Below are 16,897 nucleotides of genomic sequence, written 5' to 3' on the forward strand. Positions count from 1 at the left end.
TTCCTTAGCCGACCGCAGGCTTCTGGTGGTCATTTAGTTCTGCAGAAATTATTTTAGGTATGCTCTTCTGCTATTCAACAGTGACAACAATCTGCAACACTAGGTAACTTTATCTTAGAGATGGAATCTGGCAAACAGCTGGCTCCTAGCACAACATCGACTCCTACACAAACTCAGAGTAAGACAAAAAAGGAAAGAAAAAAAATGTATCTACTGAATCCTCTCTGGTTATGCGGGAACGTGATAGTGGTTGAGCAAAAACTAGAGTGAACATTGGAAGAGCATTTGATTCCTGGAGGGATCTTTGTTCATTTGTAATACCCTGCAACATCATAAAACACTGACAATGATTGACTGATCACAGGGTTGAAGTAAGATGACACAATATACTTTAAAAAAACATGTACTGTAAATGTACATCCATATAAATTAATATAATACAGCCACGTGTATACTTTGTTATATACTTTAATTAATATATTTCTCTAGACATGTAACCCATAAGTTAGATGTCTGTTGCTGTTTAATACAAACAAAATAAATGTTATGTGGTTATATAATAATATGCGTGTCTTCTTAACAGTTATATGACCAGTTGTCATAATAATACCATTTGTCATGATAATACCAATTGTCACGATAATGGATGTAACGGTTTCACCTCGTGCATTTCTTTATTTCACAAAATACAAATATTAAACTCTCTGTTCATGGAGCAAACTTCTTAAGTGCTTGCTGTACAGACATCAGTAAACCTTTAAAGTTCTTGTTAGACTAGTATTTATGAAGTATCTAAAATTCAGATGTAGAAAAGGTTTTTAGAAATGCTTTGTTTTGTTACATGGCATCACTTGTTAAAGATCAATTGAATCGGGATGCTTTTTTTTGTATTCAAACTAGGGCTGTCAATCGATTAAAATGTTTACATTTAAATGCTGATTACTTAAATTAAGTATATCAATATTTATAATGATGACATTTTTTATGCAGAACACAAAAGGAGATGTTTTAATGCATGTTATGGTCCATCTTTCTATCCAATGGCAGTGGATAGTGGAGTGAATGCATGCTACTCTGAATGAGTTTTTCTCAATGTACAACTGATGTCAAGATTTTCTTGTGGGTCCTTTTTCAAGATTTAAAGTGAGTCTCTATTCACTGCCGTTGCACTGAAAAAACATTCAGTAAAACATCTCCTTATGTGTTCCACATTAAAAAAATAAAGGTCTACAGGTTTGAAGGGTGAGTAAATGATGACAGAATTTTGTGACTGCTAAGGAGAATTTTGTGCACTTTTGTTTATTTTAGCATATTATGTCAGTTCTCTGCTGGTTCGCAATGACTGTTGGGTAAATATCCCTCTCAACTACTTGTGAAATAATATATCGATGTACACTTATTCCCTACAGTATGCTATTTGGCATGCCCTTCCAACTGGACAAAAACGTTCCCTTCGGATTGGAATCTCACTTAAGATGGTGGAATACCATGTGAAGTCAACCTTTGGAGGACCCTAACGGTCGAACGGAATGCACCTATACTGTAGCAATGTGATTAAACAGAGCAAAGCACCTTGGCAACTGCAAAGCCATACATTTTAATAGAAGTGGCCTGTCTCTGCTAAATAGTCTATGATAGCATGCCCCAGCAACCACCCATAACACCCTAGTGACCATCCTAGTAACAGCACAATAGCAAAAAGCACTGAGAACACCTTAGCAACCACTCAGAACACCCTATAGTTTTGCTAAGGCATGCACCATTCAAATCTTCTTCAAAAAATATAAAATAATTATTCTCCTGCTACTATCTGTTTTGAGTTGAAGGAGTTTTGGAAATGTTATTGTTAGAGATTTTCATGAGCACATACGGCCATTATATACACATAGTACCTTGGTTAAATGTAAAAGGTAACTGCATTGATTAACTTAAAACTTGATATGAACAGGCCTCCTGGCTGAGACTGATCATACATAACATGATTATATTTAATTATAGTTTATAATGTTTAAGCCAAAATATATCAAATAAATTAAAAGTAAAAAACACAGGTTAAAATGTAGGTGAGTGGGTTCTTCCAATGTAGATGACAACACGTGTTGTTCGATGCATTCGTCCTTGTGATTTCGAATCAGTTTTGTAATTCGCAAAAAAATACATTAATTCAGACCACTTTTTTATCTTTTTGACCTGTTCAAAGGAATCAAATGTAAAAGATTTGACTCAAATGATTCTTTCACAAATCAGATATTACTATCGCCGATCCGCATACAATTTACACATACAGCTATGTTATTTTTTCCAGTGATCGGTCGCAAAAGAAACAAAAAGCTCGGGAGAAAATTTGCAGTAAAAATATGAATTGTCTCTCTAAAATTAAGTGAAGTAAAAGTGAAAATCAACAGAAATGTTTAACTCAAGTAAAGTACCCATTTTCAAAAAAAGTTCTTAAAGGTACAATGTGTAACATTTTTCATGTAATATTTGCCTTTTTTTGACAATGTGTACAAAACACAACTTAAAAAATTAGCCCTTCATGGACTTCCTAGTTTGCCTTTTAAAGCCTGTAGACTGATTTGCATGTGAAGGGAGCGGGTAGCTTTTGCCGGGAAAATACAAAGGATGTAACATTTATACGCTGAGAGCCTTGCCTCAGACAGTAGCTTCTCTTCCGCTATTCAACAGCGACAACAGTCTGCAACACTAGGTAATGTTATCTTCCAGCACAACACCGACTCCTACACAAACTCTGCATAAGCCAAAAAAATAAAAAACATTTATCTACTGAATCCCATCTGGCTAAGCAGAAACGTGATCGTGGTCGAGCAAAAACTAAAGTGAACATCAGCAGGGCATCTGATTCCTGGAGGGACCTTCATTCAGTTTTGGGGGTCAAAATCGACCCTGAATTGATGTTCTTCTTATTGGACAGGTAAGCTTACATAACTACAAATCATGTGAAATATAGTGCCATAAGGATTGATAACTTGATCTTGCCTGCTAACGCTAATGAATTGCAAGCTACCGTGTTTCATAACTTTCAAATAATTTCAACGATCTTCTCTTAATACTAAATGTCAGGTTAATTTCAATGTTAATCTGTAATTATTCCACAAGGTAAACTACAATAATACATTAAATGAATGCTAGACAGTGTTCAAGATAATGCAAAAATGCTCATTCATTAATGTTATGTAACTTGGTTATACAGAAAATATAAGCAATCTATTATTATAAAACAATAGTGCATTGATATATCAAAATGACAGTTGTGATGGAATCACATCAATACTGAAATGTGTCAACATAGTTATAATGTAGAGTCTATTTTATAAACGGCTACTGTCATTATCCACCGAATTTAGCTAACAGCTATTGATAAAGCTGGCTAGCTAGCTAAAGCCGACAAAGGCTATAGTAAAAATGCAGCCAATGTATCATGCAAAGAAAAGTAATTACTTCAAACTACAGTCTCGCATAGTCAGACCTATATCCACACTTTGTTTTAGCCCAGTTCAAGCACTGGAGAGTCAAATATAATATGCAGTCTCAAAGTTTGCAGTAAAATGTTCATAACTGTGTAATTTTAATTATGATACCTCATCTATTAGCATGATGCCGCTGAATCACGTTCAGCCTCTTTGTACGTTACATCATTGATTTGGTCGATGCTCACGTCGCTATTGAGTGTGTGCACGAGCACGAGCAACAGGTAGATGGCTGCAGTTCACTTAACAGCCACGGGTGTCATTAATAACAAGGGTTTCTGAATCTTACATACTGCACTTTTAACTTAATTATCAGTTTATCCTATAGAATTCTCATCATATAGACTTGATTAACAGCCATTCCATTTTCTGGTTTCATTCTTCTGATTGGTTTTGGGGGGTAGGGGTTTGGGATAATGTATGGGTGTAATGTTTTATTACAGCTGCAGTCTCTGGATGACTGAGTTCATGACAAATTAAGCATTTGCTTGGAGGTCACACAGCGGGATGTTAATTACTGACACTCAGTTTAAAAGCTGCCAGTCCCTCTAGCAGAGCAAGACAATAATGATAGTGTGTATCCACATAGGCATGTTCTAAATTGAAGAGCTGGTTTAGCTATACATAATGATGTATCTTGACTGCTTTCAAACGTTCCTTTTTCTTGGATCCCATTTTATTCTTGAGACTAATATAAGTAGTAAATAATAAAAATAAATAATTTATTTTTTCAGTCCCACAAACACAGATACACACACATTATCATATATCTAAAACCTCGGAGATCACAAACTGTAGGTCTGTCTTTAAAGGTTTATAAGTTATCTTAAAAAACGTATTTATCTATGGAGAAAACTAATGTGATTTATTATTAGGCTACAGAGCATCTGCTTACAAAAAAGAGTAAAAATAAAAGTATCTTTTGATAAAATGAAGTAATATTAGACTTGTGTGCTGTAATTAGTCCACAGGCATGAGGCCACAGGCCGTGCTTTAATTTTATCAAAGCACATGTTTTAATATCAGGTAACTTAAATTTTAAATTAAAGATGGCTAGTTAATTTGTTTAATTTCTCACTAACATATGTATATTTAGTTTCTGAAAAACAAGTTTAAGATTGAGCCACAAGAACATGTATACATTGCACTGCCAAGACAAGGTGGTAAACTATAAAAACATTTTAGGATGTATGAAGACATTTTTATGAGGACATAGGGTCAAGAGGTGTGCTGGTCTTAATGAACACAGATGGAGGTGTGTGATGTCTAATAAGCTGGAATGGGTCCTGATGACAGACTAATCAGAACAGCCATTATCTGCTGCCCTTGTGACTGCCTGAATAAAAAAAGAGCCTGTCATTATGTGAGTGTGAGGTGAGACATGCAAAGAATAATTCACATGCACATATCCTTAGCACAAAGACACTTGTTCACAAAAGGCGTAATGCAGGATGTATGTCAACACACACACACACACACACACACACACACATTTTTTGGGAACAAATCTACCTCCATGAGCTCACCACTGAGAGAGCAGGTGGGTTGACTCATATGGTAATAACATGTTGTCAGCTGAACTGCAGAATGAACCTTCATCTTCTGTCACAAAGACTTCATAATGCTGGCCTGCTGATAAATGAACACACACACACACACCCACACACACACACAATTTAGCCACCAACTATGCACACACATTTTATTAAAACCCTTCAAAAAGGTGCTCTCTTATACACACACATAAACACAGACTATTTACCTCTGAAACAGACTCACTTTTTGAATGACCCTCCACCCACCCACACACACATACAAAGAGCTCTGAGTAATACTTCTCTGTATGACTACAGTTAGCCACTGAAAAAGCACCATAAGTGATACACACAAAGTGACGACAGGTGTGTGAGTGTGTTTGTTATTGTCCACGGTGGTGAGCTGGTAACGTGTTAAAAGGTTGTGTATGTGTGAGTGTATTCACCACTCAAGCCGCAAAGACCAAACAGTATCAATTAGTGTATGTGTGTACGTGTGTGTGAGACACACACTAATTGAGACTAATGAAAGCGACACAATTCTAGAACATTTTGCCACAACTTCATTTCATTGTGTTCTATCCATTTACATTTGTAAAATGGAAGTTTACTTAATTCATTTGAGATTGGACGAGATAAATACTTTTGTGGCGTTAATGTAGCACCGACAAGGGAAGGGGATTTCCATTTTCTAGCATGCTTTGCATGGGACTGGATGGGGAGATTTTGAGCAAGATGAGAATAGGAGGAGATGTTTTAATGTTTCATGTTCTGTTGTTTTGGTATTTATATTGTTGTGAAGAATGGTGCTTGTGCTTAGGTTGAGGATGGACTTTTACTTTAAAGTAATATTTATGCTTAAATAAGTTGGACCAACATAAGAAAAATTATTAAATAAACCTTAGTAAATTGAGTTTGACGGACCTAATGAAGTAAAAAATTAGAGTACATTAATTTGACCTAAGCCAACTAAATTACATTGGCTCAATGAAACTGACTTATTCTGAATGAAATACATCTTTTCATTTATCTGTCTGTCTATTACACATATGCACTGACACACTGTAATCTATTACAACTGTAATGGTTATATGAGTCAAATAAACTAAGTCAGATCAAGGTTTTAAATTACATTATAATTTATGTTTTTTTTTTCCTTTGCCTGTTTTTCATTTTTGTGGTACATTTTCTATTGATCTATAAGGTAACAATTTGTGAGACTCACTATTCTAAGCTGGCACAGAAAGACAGTAATACAGAGACACTTCAAAGTATGCTGCACACACCCTTCAATACTAAAGACTCATTTAAAAGCTTTAGTCAGTCAGGTACACAGCCCTCTTTATCTCTCTTTCACTTTATTTCTATTCTCTTACTGACATGATATTTCCTTGACAGGCATTCCCTCAGAATTATATAAATACATGGAATGTATTTTGATGAAAAGAACATGCAACTCAGTAATTGTGTGTGTATTTGTGCTGACAGCTCAAGAATAGAGGCTTCATTCTGACTGAAAGGTGTGTGTTTTTGTGGACTGTTACTGTAACACATTTGCAGGATGGATACAGGCCTTTAGATTGCCTTTAGATAGATACGTACAGTGAATGAGTGTATTGTTGACTCAGAGGCTTTAGGGATTGGAGGATTTAACACAAGTTACAATCTTTAAGATACCTACTTCAGCATACCCTCCAGATAAAGATCTGTGCAGGTGCCAGCATAAGTGCTTCACTGACCCATGTTACAACCCACTTCATAAGCTCTTTTCACAGTTTCACTGAATAACTATATAGAGCACAGCTCAGAAGCCACTACAAAGAGATCTCACATCACAGTTTTTGACCCCATCAGCAGAAGTATTGAGACTCTTCATGGTTCACATGGGACAAAAGACTTCAAAAAGCTGCTTGTGCCATTGCTTTCAGTCACATACATAGTTACTGCCCTTCAGTTAAATCTAAATCCTTTAATTACCATCACATGAGATATAAGGCATCACATATTTGCTTGTGTAAGGGCTTATAGGAGGGAAAATTGGGATGTACTTGTTTTATAATGTTAGGTGATGAAAGGCAGTGATGGCCCTCCCTGAGGAAGACATAACTGAGGAATGTAGGGATTAGTAAGAAATGAAGAGCTCTGCCCTGCATCAAAGCACAGTAATGTGTGTATGTAATTATTATGTGTTTAGAAAACAGGGATGTGTCTTTCCTTTGTAACAAAAGGCATGGTGTGTGCATGTGTGTGAGACAAGATCTAAAAAGAAGAAGGATGTCTAGAATGACTCAGTGTCTCCTATTCACTGTTGTATACATTTACATTTACATTTATGCATTTGGCAGATGATTTTATCCAAAGCGACTTACAGTGCACATATTACAGGGACAATCTGCCCGGAGCAACGTGCCTTGCTCAAGGACACAATGGTGGTGGAACCAGCGACCTTCTGATAAACAGTTATAAGCTTTAGCCCACTACGCCATCACCACATGTAAACAGGTTACAGAGTAAGTGGGTAGGAGCTTCGGTTATTGGTTGACGAGACAATATTGAATATTTCTCCAAACCCTTCTTTCTGAGTTTGAAGGTTAGGGTTAGATCCAACAATGATATGTAGAGTGGGATAGAGTTAACCTTAACTAACCCTAACCAGGCTTAGAGTGTTCACCAGAGGTTATCCTTGTTGAGCAATATAGTGATGTAGAGGGAGAGCAATGGCAAAAGAGATATAGATACTGCTCAAGTTTCTTTTCATTATGCAAAAATTGCTCACCTTTTGCAAAAGATTTGTGAGAAGATGAATGTTTGTGAGTTTACTTTTTTGTTTTGGAGATCATCTTTTATATTTTATTAGCACACTGAATGTTCCTTTTGTGAATGCTCGTGTTAAGTTCTCTGTAATTCAACAAACTAATGCTGGTGTAAAATATTTTATAGAGTAAAATGTGCAATTGTTCACATCCATGCAAATCTTTAGTAAAAGGCTAAATATTTACAAGCCTTAAAAAGAATCTCAAGGAGTGTCTCTGATCCCTAGTGCCAGAGTTGTTCGTTTGCCATACTATATTTCTCAACAAGGTTAACCTCTGGTGCGGGCACCTTACAGACTTTGTTTGTATGAGTGGACCATTCCATTTGGGTGTAGAAAAATACATAAAAATTCCTTCCATCACCAAATCCAGTGGAAAACAGAAAGTGAAAATAAATGGAAAGGAGGTTAAATCATTTTGATAATTAGTTCTCAAGATGATCATGTTGCCCATACCAATTAAAGGATAAAAATATTTGTTATTATATATACTGTATACATAACAAACAATGAACATAACAAAATGTGGAAAAAGTGAAGCGCTGTGAATACTTTCCGGATGCACTGTATATATATATATATATATATATATATATATATATATATATATATATATATATATATACTATATATATACATACATACACATACACACAAAGCTCAGGAGACCACTGCAAAATGATCTGTTTCTCTGGAATTACTATTTATAGGTATGTATTTGATTGTGTGCAAGTACTGACAACATTTTTCCCAAATTTCAATAAAAATGTCATTTAGAGCATTTGTTTTCTGAAAATGACAACTGGTCGATATAAAAAAGATGCAGTGTTTTCAGACCTAGAATAATGCAAAGAAAACAAGTTCATATACATTTTTAAACAACACAATACTAATGTTGTAAATTAGGAAGAGTTCAGAAATCAACATTTGGTGGAATAACAGCGATTCCCTATGTCACTCACTTGAGGTTTTGGCGATGTAGTGACACTAGGGGTCGCTCTTGGGAGCCCCAAACACCTATAATCTTTGAGAACAGGCCAATTGGAATTGGCGAGTGGAATTTGCATGCCACTCCCCAGGACATTCGGGTATAAAAGGAGCTGGCTCGCAACCACTCATTCATATTTTTTCTCCGGAGCAGAGAGGTTGATTCACAGAGAGCTGAATTCCACTGCCAGTCCATTCACCTCACTAAGAAGTGTATGCTGCTGGATATACGGCGCATTTCACCGGCTTTCTCTCAATCTACGCGATTGATGCAGAGTACGCCCCTGGGCGCTTCGACAGCTCAAAGAGTATATATTCTTGCAAATAAATGAGTATATTTCCTCTAAAAGAGCGCTCACTGACGGATAGCATCTTTTTAAAGACGCCTTTTCGTCTGTGAGTAATTCCTGTTTGCGGTCACTATCTCTCCACTTCTGATGGCCACAATCGTGGATGGTTCATGTTCTCATTGCGACAACATGACCACGGCAACGTTGTGGTCGCGGCTTTCCTTCTTCCGGGGGAAAGCCAATCAAGATGCACCCCGCGCCGGGCCTTCTACCTATGGGTATGAGGCCGGCTCGGTTGACGCTGGAGGCACTTTGGAGACTCCAATGGGTGCGGCTCCACTGGGTAATCCCCCGCGGACCGCCCATTCTCCAGCACAATCATTTGCACCAGTCGAGTTCTGAGGGGAAGACAAGCAGCTTGCCTCAGTGCCAGCTTAATGTCTCTTTTGGAACTCATGAGCAGGATGAGGTTTCGATAGCAGCATCGGAGAGCGCGTTGGTGATGCTGGATGGCGAGGACTTCACTGGGCTGCCACCTTCGGGTGTGCCCGCCCAGTCTGAGGCAGACTCAGAGCTGACCGCCATTCTTGCCCGTGCCGCCGCAAGTGTTGGGCTGGAGTGGAACCCTCCACCTGCCCCTGAAGCTTGCGGCTTGATGGTTGGTTCCCGCAAAACACTGCAACCTGGCAGAATCGCCCGGCATTCCCGTCCAGAGCCTGTAGGACTATGTTGTCCCTTCGGGCAGGACCTACCACCACGCCTCTTCCATGTGCGGCTGGTGAGCCCATGTGACGTATTTGCCACATGTTAACCTCCACTTCAGGCAGGATGCGTTCTCGTGGTGTCTTTTCCTCCTGAAAGAATAGGAATAGAAAAGGACACCTACCCTGATTTGAAGCAAGGTTTCTTTCAGGATAACCTTGCTTGTGGCTTGATTAATCTGTCCTTCACAAAGACAAATCTGTTCGATTCTAGCCTTGCTGAAGCACCCCCAGATCATTACTGATCCTCCAACTAATTTCACATGGGGTGCGAGACACTGTGGCTTGAAGGCCTCTTCAGGTCTCCGTCTAACCATTAGACGTCCAGGTGGATCATGATGATATATCAATATATAGTATACTATAACAAAAGTAAAATAACAACAAGATTAATAATAATAATAATATTTTTCAGAACATTTCCTTCTGATTCTGTATGAAAACCTTAAAAAAAAAAAACATATGGAAGACAATGAGTTAACCAAGATGCTATGTTTAGTAATCACATTTGTATCTTATATAGCAGTAGTCTAGTTAATAGCTGTAATTTATTTGCCAGGATGTCAGGTTTACACTTGAAGTCCTCTAAAGTCATTATGTTGCCACTGGGAGTGTTATGTATGGTCGGCTACTGTCCCCACCCACAGAGAAGTTGTATATATTGACATAGTCCCTAGCTGTGTTAGTATAAATCCTTTAGAAGTCCTTAAGCAGTATGACCAAGTGAGAGAAATTGGTTTCACTATAGTCACTATGAATATGAAACATCAGAGAATATGAAAAATGTTGACCCTTTGGTTTAAAATCAAACTTAAAGGAATATTCTGAGTTCAATACAAGTTAAGTTCAATTGACAGCATTCCTGGCATAATATTAATTACCACAAAAAATTATTTTGACTTCTCCCCCATTCACTTCCATTGCAAGTGCCTCACTGTAACCCAAATTTTTGCATCTAAATCATATTTGTGTTAATCATCGTCACATATGCTGCCAATTGAGCTGAACCTGGAATATTCCTTTAAATTTCCATAACAAAAAACAACAGACAAAAGTTGATGTATGAACAGGTTCCAATATATTTACTACATGTAACATTTGATACACCAGTTAAACTGTCTACATACAACAATTGTACAAAACAAGCTCTATGTACATAAAAATAGTTCCTCAAAACATAACAATAAATTAGGTATATGCATTGGAAAATAAAAACAAAAAAAACACGATAGCAAGGGTTCTTATGCATAGTGAAAAGCCCCCCCCCCCCAATACAATAAGTCATTGAAAAAAAGAAATATACATACAATTCTTGTCAGTTTTACTCATGTATGTGCATGTTAACCCATAGTAGTTGCATTGTTTCTATTATGACACACACAGCTCCATGTTTTAGTGTGCTTGAAATTACAACAGGCCTGGATTTATGATATTTGCTAAAATATGTGTACACCCCAAAAGTAATGACAGTTTTGATCAACATAAAACAAAACAATTAAATTGAAAAGGAGCTACTGGAATATGTGAATCTGTAAGTATCATCATGGACAACTTAAAGTAGGCTCTGGATGAAAAAAGCTTTAGGCCAATATGGCAACATTTTCAGAGAACAATTTAGATGTCACATAGTAAGTATCATGAGAAAAATTTGACAATGATGAATGCCAGTGTGAAATCTTAATGAGACTTTTCAGACTTTCACTCACTGCACATGTGACAAGGCAAAGGCTTATCTGTATGACGAGCAGCATCTGATCTTCTATTTCAGAGGTGTTAGGCAGGACACATATTACACATTCTAGTCCATATGGACACATGAAACCAGTTTCCAAATGTGAAAAACTGAATTGGAAAGAGGTGAAAATTTGATTCTTTACCCTTACATGTGTGCAGAGTCAAACAGATGGCAGGCAGACAATGCTTTTATAAATTAGGGCATTTTTCATCTACTGAAAGACTACTGATCTACAGCATCTACTTATGCAAACTGACATGGACGTTTGGAGAAAAATACATTGTGTAGCAATGTGGGTGGGAGTGGAGTTTGTGTGTGTGTGTGTGTGGGGGCATGTATTTTTTACACTATTTTTTAGGTTACAAACTGGTAATTACAAGGGTATTATGCTATAAATGTGGTTTATGAGGACATTTCTAGTGTTCCCATAATTTAAATAGCTTAAAAAAACATATTAAACAATGTTTTATTGAAAATGTAAAAATGCAGAAAGTTTTCTGTGAGGGTTAGGGGTTGTGTTAGGTTTAGGGGATAGAATCTATAGTTAGTACAGTATAAAAATCATTATGTCTATGGAAAGTCCTGTTATTGAAAGGTAGGCCAATGTGTGTGTGTGTGTGTGTGTGAGCGTGTATTTATCACTTTGTGGGGACCAAATGTCCCCATAAGGATAGTAAAACCCGAAATTTTTGACCTTGTGGGGACATTTTGTCGGTCCCCATGAGGAAAACAGCTTATAAATCATACTAAATTATGTTAATGCAGAAAGTTTTCTGTGAGGGTTAGGTTTAGGGGTAGGGTTAGGTTTAGGGGATAGAATATAAAGTTTGTACAGTATAAAAACCATTATGTCTATGGAAAGTCCCCATAAAACATGGAAACACAACAAGTGTGTGTGTGTGTGTGTGTGTGTGTGTGTGTGTGTGTGTGTGTGTGTGTGTGTGTGTGTGAGACAAAGTGCGCTGAAATGGTCCAACCTGATTCTGTCTTTGCAGGCTACAGGCAATAAAGCAAAACACAGCCACTCAGACAAGGCCCATTTCACATACAGGCCAACGTAAAGCTATAAAGTCTGGAGAAAGTCACTGAAGTCCAAAAGTATGCTAACATAAGAAAAACAGATTAAAATAAAAACTAACGAATGGAATTAGATTCTGGTCCAAATATCTTGTTTCAAAACCAATAATGTTTGTTTGTTCATTTCAGAGATACACAATATTCTCTTCTCCATCAGCATCTCTGTTCTCGGTCTCCATGTTTACAAAGGGCTGGTTAACATGCAGGACATTGGCTTGATAAAGCCCCGCCTCTGTTATGCCTTCTGACCAAGATTCTCGGATATGGAGCTGAACAAATGAATCTGTGAAGACAAAATAGAATGCTATTATAAATGTACTCTTTCACCAAGTCAGTTACTATAAAACCATGGTTAATGTTTCTTTCCAAAACCCTCATTAAATGAAGTAAAAAAATGTATATCAAATACATATTTTACCCACACAAGGGTAAATATTAAAGTGTCGAATTACAATTTTAGCATATACTGTAGGTGTGAAAGGTACAAACTATCACACATTCTTTACATTCATGATATGCTGTTAATTAAAGGGGTCATGACATGAGAAACCAAATTTGCCTTGATCTTTTGGTATATAAGAGGTCTTTGTATCATTAAAACGTCCTGCAAGTTTAATATTTTAAGACGTCCTCCCCATTCTAAACGAATCATTTATTTAATCAAGCTCAAAATACAGCTCGTTCTGGATTCATGGTTAGAAGTGACGTGTCGGTTAGAAGTGACGTAACAGCGTTTGCATATGACCGCCTCCAGCACAAGATAACTACGATTTAAGCGCAAGACAACTACGCTCATTTCAGTATCGCCGTCGCCTCACAAGTGTTCAGTCGATGGACAGCGAGCTCTGACAGAGACTACTTGTGCACAGGAAAATTACGATGCCACACAGATGTGCTGTTCCTGGCTGTGGTCAAACAAAACCTCTGAATAAGCTGCCGAAAGATCCAGGCGTCAGGGAAAAATGGATGCAGTTTATTTTTTGCGGAAGTTCCAGTCACGGCAGTGTTAACTTAAGCGTTTGTTCTGTACATTTTAAGGATGACTGTTTTGAGAACAAATCTCAATATGATGCTTTCTTTGCCAGAAAACTGTTGCTCAAAGATAAGTCCGTGCCGACTATTCTGGGAACAACGACGACGCAAACTGTAAGTAGGCCTAATCTATTTTAAACTTTAAACTACTTTTTAAAGCGCAATTTCATTCATTATGAATAATCACAGTGTTTTTACTTAGTTTACTTGCATATTGTTCTGGCTGGGAGCGTCAATAATTGATGCATAGGCACTGACGTTAGCCAATCATAACAGTGGGCGTTAACACTGAAGTCTTAAATGGAAAACGCCCCCAAAACAGACTGTTTGAATCAGAGGATGAGAAACAGGGTGGGAAAAGGTCATAAATCACTAGATTTTAAAAGTTTTTCTTAAAAAAATATATATTAATACTATAATTGCACCTAAGGGAACATAATAATACAATAAAAAAAACCATGTCATGACCCCTTTAAATTCATGAATCACTCTCACAATGAATTATCTTATTCTCAATGGGTATTACAATGTCCCAGTTTCATTCTTATTCATTCAAGTAGTGATATGTTTGTGCATGTGAAATAATGTTGTTAGCTTAACACTGTTTAAACAGACACAAGTCTTGATGTCTCAATAAATAAACCAGTGCTGTAGAAAAGTCTGTTTATTTAACAGCACTTCAATCAAAACATTCATAATCTGTGTACAGGTAATGTCAAGGACAGATCATTTTCAAATTTGTGCGCTTCTTTTGATGCATTCACAATGTTACATTTTGAATCCAGAAGTAGATTTTGTGCATCTCTGGTAAAGCCTCTCTTACTGCATAAAGATATTCATGTTAAGCCTGTGTTTTTGCAAGACTTTTAGTAATGCATCTAAACTACCTGGATTATTGAAGTCAAAATCTTATTTAATGACTAAATGAACCTGAATACATTAGTTTGCAACAACAAAATGGATGTATTCTGTTATTTTTTTGTATATTATCTATTTTGTATTTTCACTAATACTGGTTTTGGCAGCTCAAAATACTCTTCATTAGTGTTAAAGGGATAGTTAATCCAAAAATGAAAATTCTCTCTTCAATACTCATCCTCCTGGCATCCCAGATGTGTATGACTTTCTTAGTTCTGCGGGACACAAATTAGGATTTTTAGAAGAATATTTCAGCTATGTAGGTCCATACAATGCAAGTAATCCTCATAGAGGGAGCATAAAAGTAATCCATATGACTCCAGTGGTTAAATCCATGTATTCAGACATGACATGATAGGTGTGGGTTAGAAACAGATCAATATTTAATTAAGAACTTTTTTATCATAAATTCTCTGCCTAGTAGGGGGCGATATGAACAAAGAATGTGAATCACCAAATACCCCTATAAAGTATGACATATGAAATAGTAGTCAACATTTTTTATTTAATTTTTTTAATGGAACAGTCTTTGAAAGTTTTTTTTATGTTATTTTTTATAATTTGACACATCAGGAGGTCGTTATCCTCCTGTGACCCAGCAATTAATTTTCATAAAAGGACTTTTTTATTTAAGCTTGTTTGTCTACAGGTGCCACAGTAGTAAGTCTTGGGGTAAATCATTAATCAAATATGGTACACACAGATTTATAGGGTTAAATAAGATCTACATATAGGAAGTGGGACCCTAATCTAGCTATATATAAATCCCTCTGTACTAAGGCTTGACGGTCTGTCAGTAACGAGAGAGGTTTAATGAGTTGATCAATACACAGCAAGGATACAACCTTTAGCTGCGACAGCTAAATCAAGTGAATAACAAGACTTGTTATTTACTGTAAAAGGTGTGTGTTTCACCTCTACATTCAACAAGTATTCACCTTTAACCATTACAGAGATGAAGTGTATATATGTGAAGTATATGAAGTATTATGTATTGTATCTTTCTTTAACATGCAAAAACTATAAGTGTTTGTGGATGTAACAGAAAGAGACGATTCTGTATGGTAAACAGACAACTTCGATAGCTCATGTGGAAAAATCTGATTAATAAGTCACCCCCCCCCCTCTCTCTCTCTCAAGATGACAGGACACTCTGTAATGAGTTTGGTAAAGATTTTTTAGATCGATTTTCCAATTAGTCTTCCGTAGCTGGCGGCCCTTGATTCACACACCACTGTCATCCCGGCAGTCAATAGAGAGAGGTGCAAAGTGAGTCTGTGTGTGTTTGTACCTGTTTGTGATAGAGTCACAAAGGTCTTTGTTATTAAACACAGATTAACAACATAAAGAGAACAAATTGACCTTCACTGCTTCAACACAACTAGACACATCGTGGATAAGACTACAGGTGGATGAAATCAAATCACTTGTTTTACTTCAGCAGAATTCCTTTTCTCAAACTGTGATATCTACTGTAGATATACTTGTTATATCTAGCAGCGTAAATCTAGCAAACTTTTTAATATTTGTAATTTTTTAATTATTTAATGTAAATTTACTTTTTATTTTTAAAAACGAGTAACCAGAGATGCGATAAGGTTATTACCATAGCTGCTGAGAGAGTGATAGTAAATTTGCCATCTTCTCTCTTCTGACAGTCGTAATCCATTGCACTCTTACTTTTTCTTAATTTGGAAAGGTGTGGAAATGTAATACGTAGCTGTTGTACCAGCATTGACAAGCTGTTAAAAAAAAGGGGGAAAAAAGGGGTTTCTGGTGAAGCATGTTGACCAAGGAATTCTTACTGTTTAAGGTAGTTAAGAAGCCAGTCTACAAACCACAACAAATGTTTGTGACCAGAGTTGTATAAAGTATTCATTCATCATACTATGTAAAAGCAAAGATATCTTCATGGAAACTGACTCAAGTAAACGTTAAAGTAGTTCATGAGAAAAATACTGAAGTAAAATAAAGCAACTGATATGAAATTTACTTAAGTATCAAAAGTACAAGTAAATCGCATTAATTACGGCACAGCTAATTATACCCATGGCAACTTGTTTGAGTGGCGGTGCCTGGAGTCTATATTAGGAGTTAATGCAAAAACTGCTCTGATCAATTCATTCAGCGAGTAAAAGTACTACTCCTCAGGTGCAAAATAGCAAAATAAACAACATGAATTATTGGTGCATGTCGGAATGTCTCCATGTCGGAATGATCATATTTACAAGATGAGTGCAAATTAAGACCATCATAAAGTCA

The 16,897-nt window shown here is 36.7% G+C and overlaps 1 protein-coding gene across 7 annotated transcripts in view; it reads right to left on the reverse strand.

Annotated features, from left to right (window-relative positions):
- Positions 1–10,939: 10,939 nt before the first annotated feature.
- LOC127640414 (rho guanine nucleotide exchange factor 28-like) overlaps positions 10,940–16,897 on the reverse strand; it is a 102,405-nt gene continuing 96,447 nt past the window's right edge. For all 7 annotated transcript variants that reach the window (XM_052122983.1, XM_052123009.1, XM_052122991.1 and 4 more), the window contains one exon: positions 10,940–12,968. In XM_052122983.1, coding sequence (XP_051978943.1) covers positions 12,811–12,968 — 158 coding nt within the window. In that variant the 3' untranslated portion in view covers positions 10,940–12,810. The remainder of the gene's footprint in view (positions 12,969–16,897) is intronic.

Source organism: Xyrauchen texanus, chromosome 4 (assembly GCF_025860055.1).
Source record: "Xyrauchen texanus isolate HMW12.3.18 chromosome 4, RBS_HiC_50CHRs, whole genome shotgun sequence".
NCBI lineage: Eukaryota > Metazoa > Chordata > Actinopteri > Cypriniformes > Catostomidae > Xyrauchen > Xyrauchen texanus.